At 43.4% G+C, this 20,818-nt stretch overlaps 1 protein-coding gene across 1 annotated transcript in view; it reads left to right on the forward strand.

Annotated features, from left to right (window-relative positions):
* Positions 1 to 20,354, forward strand: part of PRSS23 (serine protease 23) — a 33,004-nt gene extending 12,650 nt beyond the window's left edge. The window contains exon 2 of the mRNA XM_086933977.1: positions 18,440 to 20,354. Within this exon, the coding sequence (XP_086790103.1) occupies positions 18,451 to 19,575 (1,125 nt within the window). The 5' untranslated portion in view covers positions 18,440 to 18,450 and the 3' untranslated portion in view covers positions 19,576 to 20,354. The remainder of the gene's footprint in view (positions 1 to 18,439) is intronic.
* Positions 20,355 to 20,818: the final 464 nt, after the last annotated feature.

Below are 20,818 nucleotides of genomic sequence, written 5' to 3' on the forward strand. Positions count from 1 at the left end.
CTTGTATGACTTAGGCACGCGTGTGCTTTGCAAGGGGGGCTTCAGGTCCTGTTCCTGCGCTTCCTGTTTTCGGGATCGCCCTGTAACTCCTCCACAGCCCCGGGTGTGGCGACCGCTGCACCCAGAGCCCCCACCACTCCTAGCTACTTGCATCCGAGGAGGAGGGGGAGCCCCTTATACCTGCTGCCCCGCCCCCCCCCCCCCGGACGGCTCCCCCGCCCGTCCCCAGGGTCCTGGTGCCCCGGCTGCCCTCAAAGGTACTAAGGGGGGCTGCCCTCCTACGGGGTCCCTTGCAGGGACCGCGAGCATCCTGCAGAGGGCACAGTCCGCTAGGGGTCCTGCATGAGTATTCTCATTCATTCTTCTCTTTTGGCACTGCTTGTTGGACCAGTAGCCTTGTCCGGCATGGCTGATCAAAGAGCCTTACAATGCCTAGAGCTAGGGTGGGTAAATGGTTAGAAAAATACGTTTAAAGTTAAACATGCAACACCAAATACCATGAGATGGCTCATTGGTCGAAATCTATCTAAGGTAGAAACCTGTGTGTGACCCAGCTAAAGATCACAGATTTGAAGCCCAGCGGGTCCACTGAGCATCTCACCCATCGCAAGTCGATAAACAAAGTATGATAAAGTTAGGTAATGCCAACATCGGTTATGCTACCAGTGCCTTGAAGTGATACGGTGTCTAAAAGTGTTCAATACACATGTACTAATTGCAAGAAAGTGTTCATGGTTCGCGGGACCTAGATTGAAAATGCTTCCCCATGGGCTTGGCAGCAACTCGTCAATTTCCCTTGATCATATTTCCAATGCCCAAAATAAGTGCTGGCGCTCTCTTTGTGGCCATGGACACTGGAGAAGAGAGGGTGGCTGTGTGATCATAAAAACACACCTCGAGCCTTGCACTTCTCTCTGCTTTGTGTGCCTAAGGATGGGAAACTGTATAATCTAAGGACTGACATTCCAGCGCCCTTTCCTCCCTCGCCCCCTTCAGGGTTTGACCCTCATTCTTCAATTCTCAGGAGTCAAGACCCACAGCCAGGATTGGAACGTTTAAAGCCTGGTGGGTGAATGATTGCAGGAAACCTTTTACCCTGCACTGGAAGAACTAAAGAAGAGAAATGATATGTGGGAGTGGAGATGTATCAATCTTAATAGCTGTAGCCATCTGTTTTATAGAACCAGAACAACAACACTGCGCATTCCCAAGAATAAGGAATGTTTTTGAATTGTCCTCCATTTTTAGATTTTATGTGCCCGGAATTTTGTGACGGTATTTTGTCATTTGAAAAACATGGACCGACGTATGTGCATATACAATTATGAAGTGGCACTGAATTTTGTCAACTCCTTAATTTCATTAGCGACTGGGTCAGCCGCAGTGAGAGAGTGCATAAAAAAGGCAGCATAAAAGACTACCCCATTTAAGTAATGCTTGTTGAGCAAGTCTGGTACACATAAAAGGAAAGCTATACACTTTTGTAGGCTGCTACTCACCCAAGTGGGACACACAAAGGCGTTTGGGAAGGTAATGGGATAAAAAGACACACTTGTTTGTCTGTAAGACTGCGAGAGGGGCCTATTGAGGCCAATGGTCGTATTTTGTGGCATGCACAGCCACAAGGTAAGTGAACACACCAACTTGCCTTTTACAGACAAAGGAAACTTGACACATCCTTAATTTGTAATTTATATTCTTTGTATGGATACAAAACGGTAATATGAGGTCGAGGACAGTGATATTGAGGTCTCCATTTCCGATATATTAATTTAGAAACTGCAGAAAAGCAAAACAGGGTACCTCTGGGTTAAACTAGAGCCATAAGTAGACATGGCTTTTAATAAGGCACTTAGAGACATGACACAAGGACGATGGGTGATTGCTGCCATCAAATCTGTAGTCTTGATTCATGAATAAAGTCAAAGTGCAGATATGCACCACTTTAAAGTGATTGATTGCTGCTCTAGGGCTAGAACCAAGCTCTACTCCAACATTTCTTTTTACAGTGTAGAAAATGCCAACCCCTGCCAGGCAGCCCTCGTGCCATGAGGTGTGGGAGGAAGGACTGTTCCAGACATTTCCATAACTCACTCTAAATGGCTTCTCCACTTGCTTGTATGTGATTTGCATACACACAATGCGTGTTAGCAATGCACACTGATGGTGAATTATTAGTGACCAGCCTCTGGGTGCGTTTTTCAGATAACTGTATTAAAAACACAATTTGGGCACTTTGGGCAGAAAAAATATGTGCATGCATAAACTCAGACTGTGGACGCAACGGTGGACTGGCCCCTTTCTATGTACTAACCAATTGTGATTAGTGAATTTGCACATTTACATGGATTAACTAATGGCGATTTTTGAATTTGCACATTGATATAGACTAACAAATGGCGATTAGTGAATTTGCACATTTATATGAGCTAACCAATTGTTTTTATGGAATTGGCACCTTTGTATGTACTAACCAATGGCGATTAGTGAGTTGGCACCTTTATATGTACTAACCAATAGCGATTAGTGAGTTTACACCTTTGTATGCACTAACCAATGGCGATTAGTGAGTTGACACCTCTGTATTTACTAACCTATGGCTATTAGTGAGTTGACACCTTTGTATGTACTAACCAATGGCTATTAGTGAGTTGACACCTTTGTATGTACTAACCAATGGCGATTAGTGAGTTGACACCTTTGTATGTACTAACCAATGGCGATTAATGAGTTGACACCTTTGTATGTGCTAACTAATGACAATTAGTGAGTTGACACCTTTGTATGTGCTAACCAATGGCGATTAGTGAGTTGACACCTTTGTATGTACTAACCAATGGAGATTAGTGAGCTGACACCTTTATATGTGCTAACCAATGACGATTAGTGAGTTGCCACCTTTATACGTGCTAACCAATGACGATTAGTGAGTTGGCACCTTTTTATGTGCTAACCAAAGGCGATTAGTGAGTTGGCACCTTTATATGTACTAACCAATGGTGATTAGTGAGTTGACACCTTTATATGTACTAACCAATGGTGATTAGTGAGTTGGCACCTTTATATGTACTACCCAATGGCAATTAGTGAGTTGGCACCTTTATATGTGCTAACCAATGGTGATTAGTGAGTTGGCACCTTTATATGTACTACCCAATGGCGATTAGTGAGTTGGCACCTTTATATGTACTAACCAATGGCAATTAGTGAGTTGGCACCTTTATATGTGCTAACCAATGGTGATTAGTGAGTTGGCACCTTTATATGTGCTAACCAATGGTGATTAGTGAGTTGGCACCTTTATATGTACTACCCAATGGCAATTAGTGAGTTGGCACCTTTATATGTGCTAACCAATGGTGATTAGTGAGTTGGCACCTTTATATGTACTACCCAATGGCGATTAGTGAGTTGGCACCTTTATATGTACTAACCAATGGCAATTAGTGAGTTGGCACCTTTATATGTGCTAACCAATGGTGATTAGTGAGTTGGCACCTTTATATGTACTACCCAATGGCGATTAGTGAGTTGGCACCTTGATATGTACCAACCAACGGCGATTAGTGAGGGGCATAGCCCTTAATGTATGATTGGGTTGTGAGGGTATGATCAGCACTTTTGGATGTTGTTACTCCAGTTAAGGTGGAGTGAGCCTGTTGGGTGTGAACAGGTGAAAGTAGGTGCAAAGGTAGAGATAAATGGGGCCCTTGGGAGAACATTAGGTCAGTAACATTCGTCAAATTTTCACAACTTTAAAGGTTGCTTTACAAATGGACAAAAACAATTGTCTGCAGCCTGACACTGCTAGGGAAGTGGTTTCCTGTAGGTGGTAATATTTTGCAAATTGCATCAACAGAAACCATAACACTCTTTGAGTTCAGTGTGCACGTAGGAGGCCTCTATGCCACAGGGGCCAATATGAACGGTATATGCACCCCCTTACCTAAACTGACCTCCCCGAATAGCTGCTGCCTTAGCTTTTACTGGCTGCTCACACAAGCAGGAGACAGTCACGCTGAAGGTTACCAGGCCCCCCTTACAATGCAGAAGACGTCCGCTCTCCTGCGGAGTAATTCATATTTTATCAGGGGTGGGAGCCAGGGCCTGGCATGTGGCCCCCTTTCCTCATAACCTGCATGCTGCTAGTGGGACTTAGATTAATCTCCAGTGCTCTTTTTCATATTTCGAACCCCAAGACAGGGCTGCACAATTCTCTAGTCCTCATATGAATTAAAATCCATGACTTGAGAAAGTAATTAACTGAAGCAGAGTCTTGGCATCGCACAGAACTGAAAACTGGATATCAGAAGTATTTTTCTGTTTTTTTTCTTTTTCTGTTGTTTTCTTGCTGCTCCTGAAAAATATACAAGTTTCACAGAAAGCTCTGAAGGGGTTCGCCCCCCCCTCCCTCTGGACTTTCTTGTTCCATCATATTAACTATTTGTTGCTAAAGAAGAATCTGTCTTTGACACGGTGGCTCGAATCTGTGGTTTGTCGATGTATCAACAGTATGGAAGGGGGTGCTGGTAGCTCCACAGGGATTGACTTGTTGCCCACCCCCTTTGAAAAGTCCAGATTCTGAAAGATCCCTGCAGCACTCTTCAGTGGGCGAGTAAAGCAAATAAAAGTTTCAAAAATGGCCTTGATGTGGCAAATAAGAAATTGACCATCTGACACGTGTTTCGCTCAAGCACATTCAGACTAGGGCCTGTTCTAGCCAAAATTTGTTTTGCGATGACATTTTAATGTAGATTAGTTCACAGTCAAAAGAGACTGAGTCAGAATGTGTATCCACCGATATCCCAAGGATTTAGTTACTTTAGCCATAGCCGAGCAACACTGTGCGATCAGTGTTTTAAAAAATAGAATTTTCAAAAAGCTCCAGAGTGCATTTTCCCAACTGAAACAAATTGACTGGTTTATTTCGAATTTCTCACATCATGAATAACAGCTAACAGTGTAATCAGGTGCCCTGCTGTGTCAGTCAGTATCCGGGAAAGGGACTATGTTATCTGACCCCTATGGCTGAATGGTGTTAGTAGGAGACCTGCTGCCAAACGTGGAATGAGCCAAAGAGAAGTTGTGTTATAAGTTCTTTTGCCCCACTACAGTATATTTTAGGATTTTGTAGTTTTCCAGTTTAGCTTCAGCTGATGAATATTTGAGGAAAACTGTTTGTCTCACAGTATGTGGATCAACAAAGGACACCACTGGAACCTCAATTTGTCAAACAATCTATACTGACGCTGTGTTACTTTTTTTCCAGTTTTGTGTCCCTCTCCACATATTCACATCTGGCCTCATGCGGATAGCCGTATGGTTCTGGGATGCACAGACTTTGGGTGGCGGGTGGGGGGTGGGGTTGGGAAATATTAACATTTTAATATTGCCCTGCCAAAATACTGTGATCGTGAAACGCAGTTATAGGTTTATGGATCTTAACTCCACACCTAGGTACCTTGAAGATGTATTTTCAAGGTATCTAGGTGTGTAGTTAAGATCAGTAAACCTACTTATTTGTATATACTCACTCTCACAAAATTGTGGTTGTGAATCTTTTGGCTATGGTATTTTGCCCAGGGGAATGTTTGTTTCTTTGGTATTCTGACATACATCACATTGGAGCAGGGGCTAGTCTTAGACAAAGTCCCCCAATATAACTGGGCATTGATTTTATATTCAGTGAAGGGTGCAGCACGTGTTTTGTGTCCATACTGACATGCCTGTTCCACCTAAACCCTGGATACAAAAAGTAGACAGAGGAAGATATTAGTTATGTATGCTTTTCAACCTCCAGTTTGCATATTTAGTTTCTGTGCAGAGATAATATCTTGCTGAAGGAGTAAATCGAATTACCTGCACTCTTGAGTCTCTGGTTAGGGTTGCCAGTTGCCAAGCTGCTTGGTCTGATCATGTTTTTCCAGTTTATGATTACTCTGCAAGTCTGAGCAAACATCTTTCATATGGTAACCCATTTGTTTGTGCTTAGCTGGAAAATGTAATAAAAACATCATATAAAAATGATTGTATCCTGATATGTATAGAACAAGAGGTGATGTCTCTTGTAGGGTCGGCATTTCCTGGAGCACTAACCCTCCAACAACCTGCTGTTGGTTTCACCAATCCCAGCCATTTTTGTGTGCTGCCCTATGCAGAACCAATGTCACAAGCTGCTTTTTATGATTTGAAATGTTGGTTTCCAGAAAAGTGCCTAACTCTGCTGGCGATACCTGGTCCCTCTCAAAATGAACACTATTTATCATGGGTGCTTACTGTCCTCATGGCCAGTGCTCGAAACAACCAATGGTTGTGGCAGGTACTCAATAGTTCTGTGGTGCACGACTTTATGCCAGAACCCCATGTTGTGAACCATTTCCTGGTAAATGCAATCAGTCTGTCTTTCCTTCCCCCTTCGTGTGAGAGGTATGTGTGTGACATGCTTGTGAATACGTGAGTGGGTGGGGTCCTGATGTGTGTATGTAGTCACAACATCATGGATTTCCATCTTTGCATATGATGTTAGCTACGTTTTTTTCCTGAGTGCCATTGCCCTGCTGGTTTCCCTCTGTTCTCCATGCACAGGCGATTGAAGCTCGACTGCTGTTCTTCAAGGACAGATCAACAAAACCGGAAGCGGCAGAAAATGGCTATTTTTTATCATCTCACTGGATCAAACCAAATTTATAAATGTGAGATTGAGGAGTTGCATGGTGCGGTGCCCCAGCAAAGACTGTGGTTGAGGGCATGACCCTTGCTCTCATCTGATCAAAGGGATGTGCTATTTGCCCATCATAGAGATAGATTCTCACCATGGTATGTTATTTACCATGAGTTCGTTGTACCTTAAGAAAAATGCCCTTGGACTTCATTGGTTCTTCCCAAGAATATAAATACTGCAAAAGTGGCTGGATGTTCTGGCGCCACTGACCACATGGGATGAATAAAAGCTGTCCCTGTGAGACGGGAGGGTGGTTCTCCTTTTGACCTTCACAAAGGTCTATGCACAGCAGGAAAAAGGAATACATCAAGGGCAGGAATCTTGTCTGTCCTGTGATAGTCTCGGTTATACACTGGGAGCGTCCAAGAAAGGTGTGCACCCTGAATAGATTTTCTATATCTAACTCCACGTGACTGTGAATACGCAGTACATATATCTTCATGGTAAGTAGATGTGGAGTTAGGACTAGTAAATCTTTAACTACCTCTAAGATCTCACCTTTCGATAGTTTGTCCCTCAATATTCGTTCCTCAATATTCTCGTACCTCGATATTCTGGGGGGAGGGGTTCAATATTCAGTAGTACAGTCAGAAGGTAGTCCTGCACTGGAGGAGAACGTGGTCAGACTGCATTGCAAGCTGGGAAATTGGCAGAGCTCAGGTGAAGAACAGCTAATGGCCAGTGAATGTGGTGCTACTGTGAGGACCACTGCCTTAGGCACAAAGCCTGCCTGATAGCAGAGAGTGGTCTCAAAAGTTCCACCTCATCTGAGAAGAAGTGCATCGGTGGAAGCTTAGGTTCAAGACAGACCTCCCTATGGTCCAGGGCCGCTTCTGTGCAGTAGGAGGGAAGAGCTCGAGCACGACCAGGTTGATGGCTGCTTTTCTGAAGTTTGTTCGAGATGGCTTCCTTTGAAACTACTACACCCAACCCTACTTTCTGTACAATCAGCAGGGCCAGACTGGCCATAGCAGGCATTTCCCTGGGGGATAGGAAGAATGGCGTCTAATTTTGCAGCGGGGGGTGTTTTTTGCTCCTGGGGCCTGTTTTGCAACGGTGCTGCTATATGGCCCCCAGCAACAAAAGCAGCAGCGGAGCTGGTTCCTCAAAATTGCCAGGGCTGGTTAGGGTTCCCAGTCTGGCCCTGACAGTCAGAGGTCCAACACATCTTCCTCTGCCCTCTCACTGCACTAGTCAGATGTGATAGACTTTGAAATTTAGCATACCCCAGATTTAAATCCGATATCCGTAAGCTTTATCATTAATAATAAACTATTGCACTTAATCTGGATAAACGTTTTCTCTCCTAAAAAGAAAGTACTGAGTAATCTGTCTGTGCTGTGCATGTTTTTTTAAACCTCCAAATACATCCAAGAGTGAGCTGTGACTGTCAACCTCGCTGCCCTCTGAATCCCAAGTCTAAAGTGGAAGCACTTGATGCCAGAGTTTGCAGGTTTGACTGGCACATGGGGTACCACGGACAACGGCACCCACCAGTTCCCCATTCAAAGTGGGACGATTCTGACTTCCTCAGTGTATGTTGGATACACAGTAAAGTGACTTTTCAGCATCAGTGAAACGGATTGTCTCTGGTAAGTGTACATCAGACAAAGTGTTGTACTGCATCAGAAATAAGATAAGACAAGAGAACATAACAACATACATAACAAAGCGTGAGAATACATGTGCGCCTGTAAAGGGCGTGTGCACCGAATGCAGCTTCTTGGCACAGGATTATAATGCTTTATTATTACTCAAGTCTATGCTACTGATTTTCTCGACCTAGGAAGGATGAAAAGCTAAGTGGACTTTGGTGATTGTCATCTGTGACCTTGAGGTTAAGCGCGGATTCTTGGTGGAGGTGCATTGAGCACGTGATAGACTACCTCAGCATTCTTCTGATAGCATGTTGTAAAACTGCAAAGCACGCCTAGGACTGTTTTTTTTTTATTGGACAACCTAGGCCTAGAACTAGGGCGGTTCTACCAACCCCGGAGAACACATGGAACACGAGGACAATGAATGGGTGCCTGAGCCTGGAGCTTGAAGTTGTGACTGTCCTAGTGTTGTGCAGAGGGGGGGTCCTGCAGAGCCGCTGGCCCCGGGTTCAGCTCATGGCAAGGGTGTGATACAAACTCCTACAGTTCCAGTGAGATAGAGGGGAGCCCAACCCTTCAGGAGCCCCCAATCCCGTCAGAGAGCCCCGATTCCCCCCAAAGATATGAATGTTTGTGAGATAAAGAAGACTCAGAGGCAGGGCCAGCCTTAAACATGTGCAAGACGGGCCCACGCCCAAGGTGACTGCCTCCAGGGCGGTGCTGGTGCTCCCAGCTACAGTCTCCATATGACTTAGTCCAAAGAAAAGTGTGGAAGGGAACGCCACATTTGGTTTTGCACAGGGCGCTCTCTGAATAAAGGCCAATTCCGATCAGGGGCCACTCTTCACATTACAAAGGGTCACGCTGCACATTACTCTACTGGCTCCAGGTCTGGCGTAGACAGGAGCTCTGCAGGTGGTGAGGTCGCCAGATGAGCCAGAGTTATCTTCATGGTCTGGGAAGGGGTTAGAGGTGGAGAAGGCAGGCCTGGGATTCTCTTTTTGGGCCTGAGTGGAGGTTACAGGGAGCTTGAGTGGTGACTATGGCCCTAGCAGCATGGAATCAATGAAAAGGATATGTCTCACTCTCTGTGGAGGGCTCTGCACCCATATGTGTATGCTAGAATGGTATGCACGTACTATGTCCCTTCTGTGCCATGGTTGTCAAAATAATGCGCTTGTAGCTCTAAGGGAACTGCCATGAGAAAAGTATCATGTCTTGTTTGCATTTCATTACTTGCACGCGTCATTGATTCACTTGTTTCTAAGCACACTTTGCCCTCAATTTGTTTGGTCTATTTTGGAAATAGATATTTCAGGAATTCTGGCCGTCTGGCTTCAACATCTCAGTTCTGGCTCAGCTACAGAACAGCCTCAATGATTTGCCTGCGGTCCCTTGAATAGAAAAACCCGGTCAACTAATTTGGAACCATCCTACGTTTTTGACAACAAATTTGATAATGATGCCTCCAGTGATATTTTAACTTTTTTTAGGATTACAAAGAATTTTGAAACCTTAACAGTTTAAGATATTATTGGGACAACCAATCAGATGGTATTAAAAGTGTAGGATAGAGTGGGGTCAATGCTATATGCTCAGCAAGTTTACATCATTTGACTTGCAATGAATTGTGGGAAACATACATCATGCAGAAGGAACACACCTTTGTGCTGTGCTATCGAGGGTTGTGGAAGCTAGCCTTCTCTCTTGCTATATGATGTATTGGGTGCATCTTATGGTGCCACATATATATTTTTTTATCAAACTTTCTATAAGAAAAAACTCTGTTCAATGTATATAGTAAATCATTCTATTGGGCTTAAAACTGTATTAATATTGTGTCATACATTTTCTAAAGCTGCATATTGGCCTTTTCGACTGATATTTCCGCAGGCCAGTTGCTTAAAGCGTATCTTTCCACCTGACACCTTTTCCCAGTCTCTCTCTCTCTTCCTCATCCTGTTTCTTTTCTGTCTTTCTCCGTCTTGCTTTAGATCAAAATCTGGTGATAAAAATATGCCCTGGTCCCCAAAAACCAGTGCCGCAACACAGTACCTGTAAGCACTGGCATAAATTAAGTTCTCATACGCTTAAGTTTAACGTTTGCCTCCAGGCAGGTGCATAGCTATCAATAATGTAACAGACCCAGGCTCACTGCACCCCAAAAATGGTTATATGTTACTGCCCTAAGATGGTCCCTCTCCTAATTTCCTATTCCACCTCTAAACAGTAAAGATACAAAGAATATGTCTTTTGTGACTCGTGGAAAAGATCCCAAATTAAAAAAAAAATCTGATTGGGATATCGCTTGGTAGGTCGAAGTTGGAAAATATTGAGCAGAATGTGTGGAATGTGGTCTGACGTGCATTTATCAACATTGTTGAATTTAGAGAAAAGTGCTGAATTCGCATCAATAAATACTATGCAAATTCGCACAGAAACACTGCTTTCTCATTGTATTCCCTATTTATTTGCAACTGCTTAGCACTGGTCGGAATATATGTATATATCCTGAACAATGCTAAGCGGTTGCCTGGGGGTGCCTCATCATTTAACACACAAGATTATTGACTCTGCCAAAATAATGTATACCCTATTTTTACACAACAAAATTTGTCCTGCCCACATCTCCATGTCCAGGCCATTGAGCACCTGCTCCTACCACCAGTCCATATGCAAATTTTGCATAGCTGGGGTGAAGCAGGTACCCATCACAGTTCCCCATTGTTGTTCATACAAAAATCATTAAATATGAAGATGTTTTTAATCAGACATCATTCTATCATTCTCAATAACATGCATATACGATGATAAAACTTGATTGGTCTTGCTCTCAAATAGTGCCTGACCGCTCATATGCCATCTTTGCGATGAATACTTGTGTGCAATGATGACACATCCAGTGTCATCATGTACATGTTTTTCTGCCAACTTATATGAAAGATTATCTTTAAAAAATCATAAGAATCTTCTATATATGATTCAAGCTCTCCACAAATGGTCTAAGGAAGCTGTCTAGTTGAGTGCTTTCGAATAGGCTACCATGAGCCGATATAATCGAACTTCCACAAAGTGCCTTTTCGTTCGTTTTTGTGTATTTTAGGAATCAGATATAACACCATTAATTTGGGATGGTCGTTTTCAAGAAATTGAATTCATCAAAATACATTAATACCAAATCTATCCATTGAACAAACTCAGAAAAATAATCATGTTCCAATTTTAAATAAGTGGCAGAGTCCGGTATTAAATAAATGTTGATGGAAATTGATATGGTTTGCATAAACAGTTGCTCTATGCAAAATGCCATTGATTAACACGTAATTGATTGTACTAGATGGTCGTTAAATATTCTGGACAGTGCCCCACAGAGGCGATATGTTGAGAGTGTGAGTCGATATAGAGAATCATGAAATGTACTGTAATTATGGTTATATATTATTTTGGCAGAGTCAATCATCTTGCTTGCTAAACAAATTCATTTACCAGTTTGGAACATTGTGGACCCATTGTATTTAAAATCTTCTTTACTATGGGGTCTTAAAACGGAAAGTGTATTTTTCAAGTTTGAAATGTTTTCTGAGCGCGCACTTCTTTTGTTTGTAAATATACAAGCAAATATGGCGTCTTCAAACGTGAAAAGGCCTAATTTCAGCCGAAAAACATTGTTTGCACCAAGACCGACATAAATGCTCATATAAGCATGACTCCTACAATGCACTCAAAAAAACACTAATGAAAGTGTGGACGATTCATGTCTGACCACATGGTGTTGAGATGGTAGCTGCCTGCCCAGCCCATTGGGACCACATGTGTTCCCCTTTTGTTTGTATGTACATTTCAGTCATCTCCCTTTGTTCGATTTTGCGGTGCATTACCTCTGCTTTGGTCACTTTTTCCACTATGATATTCCACAGACACAAGGCATTAAAGTAAAAGGAATATAGGACTGAGGTAAGAACTATTTAGAGAATGTTTTGGGGATGTCCTAGAGCTGGAATGAATTGGAGGAAGACGATATGTTCCTTTTAGATGGAATGACTCATTGGCAGTTTGCTGAATCAGGTCGAAAACAGTTTTTTTTCCAATCCCCTCAGGAACCGCTCGGGCTCCCAAAACAGCTCCATCCAGTAGGATGACTCACGAACTGGAGGCTCCGGACGCAGAGGAAGGCTTTTTGAACTGACGACCGCGCTCTTTTGCTATGTGCAAAGATTATTTACTTGCTATGGAATTTCAACGTTAGCTCTAATTCGGGGCAATATTTTCAAATAAATCTGACTTATTGTCCAGATATCTGTAATACATGTTAATTGTGCCTGTTGTACGCAGTCTGCAGTGCTGTGCATGACAGGTTTTACTGTTACCCAAGTGAGATCCAGATTTGCTAATGCTTTGCGCTTCACAAAGTGACTCACAGCAACACAGAGTGACACATCTGGTTTGGGTAAAACAACTGCTTCGTGCTGCTTTGCATCAAGAGGGCGTTACTGGGGGTTACTTGGGTGGAGCAGCACAGACACCCAAAGGTTTTGATGCCCAGCCCAATCTACTAAGATATCCAAACTGGGCTTTGAGTCAAAAACTAATGCTTCCTTGAATAAGGTGTTAACAAGGAGAACATATTTAATTTCTCAAAAAAACGTGCATTCATTGCATGTGTGATGAGGTGCACAGCACACCACCAATGGGTGGTATTTTGAAATGTGTCGAGGCGCAGGAATTCTCAGCAGAAGGGTGTATTTGAAGAACATATGCTATGTTAGAGAGCGCATACTCACCTTTGGTGTGAGGCTGTGCGTCGTGTAAGGCAGCCTAAATAGAGCCGCTAAGGGGATGACACCAGCTGCTGTTCAACTTTGGGGGAAAAATCTGCACCATGCTTTCCCCCTTCTGCAATGCATCACAGCAAATTTGTTGTTGTGCTGTGTTGTGTGAAAAGTTAGTAAATTTGCACCTTAATCTTATTGTCGTTAGCAACTTTAGAAGAATTAGGGACTTACTTGAATTTAACCTTAGACCTGCAAGTTTCAGACATATCTCAGCAGCAAGGGACTCATTCTCTGAGCTAAGGTAAAAGCATTTTTTTAAATGAATGAAAAGGATGTGTGAGGGGTGGACTAAAAAAAGGCATGTCGTAGCAACCATGTCTAAGAAACCTCCCTAGGACGCATCAACAATTTGCGCCAGTGGTTTACAGTGCTCGGCACCGGCATTTAAGTGCCAGCACAGGTGCTTATGATAGTCTTCCACATGGTGGCACTGTCTGCCTAATTTAGGTATGAGCACAATGACAGATTTTATTAACCCCTTCAATGCGGATGACAAAGCCAGCTCGTCATGGGCGTTACCTGCGCTGCGCGCATGACGAGCTGGCTTTGTCACGAAAGCCGCGATTTTCAAATTTCAGCGCACAGCGGGAAAACCCGCTAGCGCGCATGCGGTTAATTCAATTTACATCTATAATTACTAATACCTGCCTGCCAAGCCATTCTTACAGCTTTGAATGCCTGGATACTATGAATTGTCACACTTGTAAGAGTGTGATAGTTAGCTGTTGTGTTGGCACTGCCATTGTGAGTGCTGGCAGGGACAATGGATGGTGCAAGCTGTAGTGTCCCCCTGAAGAGGGCCTTGGCACTATTTTTTTTTCTTACAAATTAACCACTGAAGAATAACTAAAATCATCAAGCACTAGGATATTTATTGAACAGTGCCTATTACACCATTATCCTTGTCCATACGAAATAAAACATTTGATAAGGTAAATTTAAACGATATCAGCAGTAACTTGAGGACTCATTACAATGGTGGTCAGACGAGTGTCCGACTGTCATCACTGTGGGCTGGTGACCACCATTATGATACGACTGCTGTGTATGGGGTCGGAAGCATGCAGTTTTCTATTGCGGCTTGGACTGCTACCCGGAAAAAGGCTGTAACACAAGCCACGGTAGAGAAAGGTATGTTTGCAAACATTCATGCACCGTTTGCCAGGCACAAATGGTGCATGGATGTTTGAGGGGCTCGACATGTGCCCCCTGGCCTCTCAGCTGTGGCACATGGGGCACAGGGGCCCTGCTAGGGGCCCCCAAAGACCATTTCCGGCAGCCTTTCCATGGTGGTGGGACTGCCATGAAAGGGCTGTGGGAAATGGCATTGTAATCCCTACGGTCGGTGACTGCACCACCTACATTGAAGAAATGACTGTCCGACCACCGCCCCGGTGGACTCCTTGTGCCTGCTGGAGGGGATGGTCTTTCCCCCAGCTCGCTGCACTCTGACCGTCGGTATCTTAGGGGCCGATTACTATTGCTGCTGTAAAAGGGACCACCCACCGTAGGTGCGGCAGTCCCGCAAAACGAATTAGGATGCGCCCGCCACACTGGCGGGTCATCCTGTATGTTTACATTGCGGCGGGTGGCAGCACGCACCACAATGTAAAAATACAAGTTTTGCTTGTGCATGTACAATGTGGCAGGCACCGTGCGGTGCCTGCCACCTTGTACATGCACTTGCAGGGGGGTACCATAGGTACCCCACGTGCAGCACTCCCCCACCCCCCAAGACAGGCATCATAATGCGCACGGCGGTGCATGCACGGCAACGCCTCCATTGCCCCATAGTACCGGGTCCCGCAAGGTGGGCGGAAAAGGACCGCCTTGCGGGACCACGGCGGACTGTCTTTCCGTCCGCCGTGGTACCTTTCCCATTCCCACCGCCATCCTAATTTGGAGGTGGGAATATTCAGGGTGATGGCAGGAAGTCCGTCACCGCCGGGCCGGCGATCCTCACTGCCGGCCCGGCAGTCGAGGACTTCCCACCATCGTAATCGGCCCCTTAGTCCGCCGGTCGGACCGTTGCCCTGGATGTCGGGCACACCGCCACCAACGGCCTGTTGGTGGCAGTCCACCCGACATCATAATAAGGGTCATGGTTATTCTGTTGGAATGAAATAGCCTTCTTTGGCTTTGGGACACCAGTCACAAAAGGCCTTTCAATCTTTGTTTTTCAGTAGTCCAAGAATAAAAATCATAGGGGCTCTGATTCAATTACAGTTTTTATTTTGCTTTGCTGGGCACCGCAGCGCTAGTTAGATTACAAGGCTTGGAATCAGTTATACACAACTAAAATAGAAATTAAAATATTTGAAGTAAAATGAGTTATGAAAATGCATTTTGACCGTGACGTAAACACCATGTTCTTAGCAGCTGCTTTGTGAGCCTAAGCTTCAATTAATTGCTTAAAGCTTTAAAGCTGGGGCAATTAACACAGCCCAGACCTGGCTTCCGATTACTGGCGGGTGTCTAAAACTTTTGCACGAAAAACAATTTATTTAGTATATTTAATAGGATTTGAATAAGCAGATAAACCCTGCTGCTTGTGTGAAATGTTGTTTGCGCACACTTGATGTGTGGCCAGAGTTCGGTTTATAGCTCTAAAACGCATGGACAAAAGTTGTAAAAATAATATTGTATTTGCTGTTGCCAGAGCCCATTAAATAGAGGCTTTCCTTGACACTTTCCTTATGCCACTGAGCCAGCAAGACTCACATTTCAGAGGCCTCTGCAACCAGTGGGCAGAATTGCAGAGCAGTTGTGCGATAGTCAGCAATGCCGGCTGTCTGCTATACTTGGCCAACGCTGCCCTCTACTGGTCAGGTGCTGAACACCACTTTGAAAAATGCACTTTTGTACATTTTTCAAAGCATGCACAAATTACTATCAACTACAAAATTTGCGTTTCCTAAATGAACAGTTTACATTTAGGAAAGGCTTGATGCATCGGAATTAGGGAGTCGCAAATTGCGAGTCCCTAAATGCATTCGCAATTTATGTAATTACAAAAATTTGATGACCTAATTTGCAAATTTAAAGCCTTTGATGCATTGAAAAGGTCTGTTTCTGGTCACAAACGGGCCGATTCTTCGGCCCGATTTGCGACCGGAAAAAAGCTGGATGCATGTTGCCCTATGTTTCCTGCCTGGGTCTCACAATGCGGATCATCTATCAAAATGTGTCCACATTAGATTCCAACATTTAAATGGATTGTCAGTCAGTTTTAGGACTGCCCTGAAGTAAGGAATAAACACCTAACTAAATAAATGCTTCGCTTGACTTGGCACCTTTAAGAACACTTGTGGAATTGGGCCTGCATGTTCTTCAGTTTGGGTAGTAGTAAGGACTGCAGTCTGACAAAGAATAATATAGGGGCATTCCTAATATCTGTACTGGGAACAGCTAAATTCCTGACCTGCACCCCCCATCTTTATCACTTGGTCATCTAGCTTCTTCCTGTCTGCTCCCTCTTGTGAGAGCAAAGAAATACACGTATATATTTTTTTATGTTTTCTAGCCTAAAGTTTCATATAGCTGTTTTTCAGGCCATGTACTAGTCTTTTCCACACATGTAGGTGATGTTAAAGAAATCTACTGCTGACATTACATATTTGAATTTAATACTGCTTGCATACTTTGTGGATTCTTATGACAGACATACAGGGAAGTTATCTGTATTTATGTGTATTTGTATGGGGTGAACCTAAGTGAAAGGAAAAAGAGTGTTATACAGTTCCTAAGGTGAGGACACAGTCAACATGTGAATGAAGGGTTAGCTGGTTTCTAGGGGTGCAAGTAAACTGTTACTACATCACGATGTTGATTCAGATACTGGGTGCAAAGATGGCGGTGACATGCTATTTTGTTTTTTCTTTTTTGTACTTCTTCATCTCCAGTTTGTTGGGGTCCTGGCTGTGGGTGTGTTGAGAGCTTGTCAGACAGATAAGCAGGGGTGTCAGTCATGATGGCTTTGTAGATGATGCAGTTGGTTTTGAATATGGTGCAGGCTGGAGTATATATATGAGTGAGATCGCATCTCTTTAACCTGTTCTGTGCTCCCGTCGGCCGACGATAGCACTCCCTCCCTGCTGCTGCGAACGACCGTTGGCTGACGCAGCCCCGCCCACTCTTTAGAACACTCACTCTGTGGCGGAATTGGCGCCGTGGTAAATGGGTTAAACTTTAGGTGAGCTGTGCTGTGGCACATAGAATGACCCTTGGAGGGTGAGGGTACTCATGTTTTGTCATAGATCAGGACATTGCAACAGTCCAGAATCAAGAGTTTTAGGTCGTGAGCTGCAGTTCTGAAGTTGATTTCGGGGAGGAAGGGTTTCACTTCCTTTATTATAGAGAGCTGGGACCAGGCCATACTGGTGTTCTTGGTGTTAGGTTCCTTGAGTGTTAGATCAGCAAAATTGGCAACATTGGTTGCTATATTTATGGAAAGGCACGTCACTTCAATGCACAACCAAAAAAAAGTAGAATTCCTACAGTGTTGATGTAATGAATCGGGATAATGTTGAGGACTGCAACCTAGTCAATATATAAATGTTATTTCCTCTCTTGTAAATTAGGTTTATGCATAACAAAATGTTTTCAAAAGAGTTTAATTACTTACATTGTCCTTGTGCATGAAAGTATATATTTTCTGCTTTCTGCATTTGTATGTGTGCCTATTTTGGTTTCGCTGCATTTATTTTTGGTATAAAACAGAAACATTTGTAATTTAAAAAAAACACTGATGATAGGGAAACAGGAGAAATTAACACGGACTGGAAGAACCTAAATAGGTACATGGAGACACTAGTGCTGTGAGTAACTGGGACAGCAGGCAGTAACAGTGGAATGTAGAGGCACTGCCACTGGGGACTGGTAAAACTTGGGTTAGGGAGGCAGTAACACAGAGAGACATGAGATGGAAAGCAAACTCACTGGTGAGTTAGACATTGATACAGGGAAGCACAGACACTAGGGCAAAGTGACATGAGCAGCAGTACAGGCAGACAGACACTCGGGCAAGCACATTCTAATATTGACACAGAGATGCACCTACATTGTGAACTATGAGACTCTGCAGCTGAACTAGGCATTAGGGCTGGGAAACACTGAAACTGGTGTCCGGGAAACAATGGAACTCAGCACTGGAAGACATAATATCCAACAGGTCAGACTGCGGCATTAAAAAGAGGGAATGCCACTGGTAACCAATGTGATGTTTTCTCATATAATTGCTTTGATCCACAATTGTACCTTTCTAAATTATTTTCTTTTGCTTAACTTAGGTGTGTCCAACATGGCGGGCAGAGGTGTGCCAACACTGGTTCTTTATCTATGCACTTTCCATCACGCCGTACTCTCTAATTCCCGATGGAAGCCCACATGGCCAAACTACAAAGTTCCAGTAATCCTTCCACAGTCAACCTTCAATTTGGACAAAGCACAGTTTAATGCTGAGACACACTTGGAGGTTGCATCGTCATGTGGCCCTGAGTGTCACAAGCATTCTCCGTCACCAACGTTTAATGAACTGAAGGAATATTTGTCGTATGAGACCTTGTACTCTAATGGAACCCGCACCGCCACCAAAGTAGGCATTTATGTCATCAACAATGGCGGTGAGTCTTCGAGGGCCAGATCTCGGACAAAAAGGCAAATTTATGGCCAAGATAGCAGATTTAGTATTTTTGGCAAGGACTTTTTGCTGAATTATCCATTTTCTACTTCTGTGAAGTTGTCAACAGGTTGCACGGGGACTTTGGTGGCGGAAAAGCATGTTCTCACTGCAGCCCACTGTATCCATGATGGCAAAAGTTATGTGAAAGGAGCAAAGAAACTTAGGGTGGGATTCATGAAACCCAAACTGAAGGATGGGGGCAAAAAATTTGATCAGATGAATCCAGCATTTCCTGAAAAAATGAAGTTCCAATGGATCCGTGTCAAGAGGACGCATGTCCCAAAAGGTTGGATTGAAGGAAACGCAAACGACATTGGCATGGATTATGACTACGCCCTATTAGAACTCAAGAAACCACACAAGCGAAAGTTCATGAAGATTGGAATAAGCCCGTCTGGGAAACAGCTTCCTGGAGGCAGGATTCACTTCTCTGGGTATGACAACGACAGGCCTGGTAACCTGGTGTATCGCTTCTGCGATGTAAAAGATGAGACCTACGACCTTCTGTATCAGCAGTGCGATGCCCAGCCAGGCGCCAGTGGCTCAGGGGTGTATGTGAGAATGTGGAAGAGACCCAAGCAGAAATGGGAGCGCAAGATCATTGGAATCTTCTCAGGGAACCAATGGGTGGACAACAACGGGGTGCCTCAGGATTATAATGTGGCTGTTCGCATTACGCCACTTAAATACGCGCAGATCTGTTACTGGATCAAGGGCAACTATGCTGACTGTAGGGATGGATAATCCAAATCACATCTCTGATGAACAAAAGCACTTCAGTGACCTAATCTCCTGTTCTAGGAGAGCCAAACTTTGTTTGCCCAAAGTGTATTTTATATTCTTGTATTTGACTCGTAATTTACAAAAAGTGATCCAGTATTTAATGCCTGACTTTACTTAAGCTGCCAAAAAACAACTACACAAAGGACAAAAAAAAGCGGGAATAAGCAACAAATTCCCAAAATCTCAAAGTTTCAGAACCCCAGGTTAATCCTCCTTTTTCTTTTGCAAAGCAATGCGTATGAAAATATTTATAAGTTTTGATACTATACACTCATATTAGAAACATAATAAGGAAATAATTGTGTGGAATCATTCAGCATTTTTGTTTTACCATTTGTATTTCTGTAATGTGCTTTTTGCACTGCCTAACTCTAAATTACCTGGCAATGGTTTTAAATTGCCTTTCGGATAATTATCTTAAATGAAAAACATGTTCTCAGGACCTGCAGTGTCTGCAAACGCAATGCTCAATATATGCTTTATGAACTTCACATTTCTTTGTTTTGTTCTGTGTGCCTGTCAGCACTTTCTATTTTTATGAAGACGTCTGTTATTGCTCCAGGTTCATACATTTTTTAGTTTTTGATCTCTTCATTTTTTATGTCTGTTCTGTGCTGTTGTTTTGTTCCTCAGGGCTCACTCATTGCAGAGACAGGAATGACTTAACATTGAGGTTCCCAGGTTGCAGACCACTGTTTTTAGCTTAACACTCTGAAATAAAATGCATTCCTTTATGAAAATTGTTTTGCATTAATATATTGATATCTATAAATATTTATTTTACTGTATCTATAGATGTGGCTACTGATTCTATTCTGTTTTTCTGTACAGTATGTTGCTGTAATGTTCAGTGAGTACTTTAAAAGCACAAGCTGTCCTCCATACTAATTACAGATTGGGAGAGAACTATACATGTAGCTTCTAGGCTGACGTAAAGACATACTGCTAGCTGTCACTGTTTAAGTGTTGAGTAAAACCTCAACAGTGGGTTTTTTCATGGTAAGTACATACTTCTTAAAATCAGGTGATTATGAGATATTAAGGAGAGAAGTCATCTGTTTTGGAAGCCTGCACATTTAGACCTGTTTACAAACATTGGGTGTATCGTGGTCTCTCCTCTGCATTAGACTGCTACAGAGGTGGTGATCAAGGAATTGAGGGAACAGCTATAATGGAAACATCAGAGTTTTACAGTACACCATTT

The sequence above is a fragment of the Lissotriton vulgaris genome, chromosome 8 (genome assembly GCF_964263255.1).
Source record: "Lissotriton vulgaris chromosome 8, aLisVul1.2, whole genome shotgun sequence".
NCBI classification, from domain to species: domain Eukaryota; kingdom Metazoa; phylum Chordata; class Amphibia; order Caudata; family Salamandridae; genus Lissotriton; species Lissotriton vulgaris.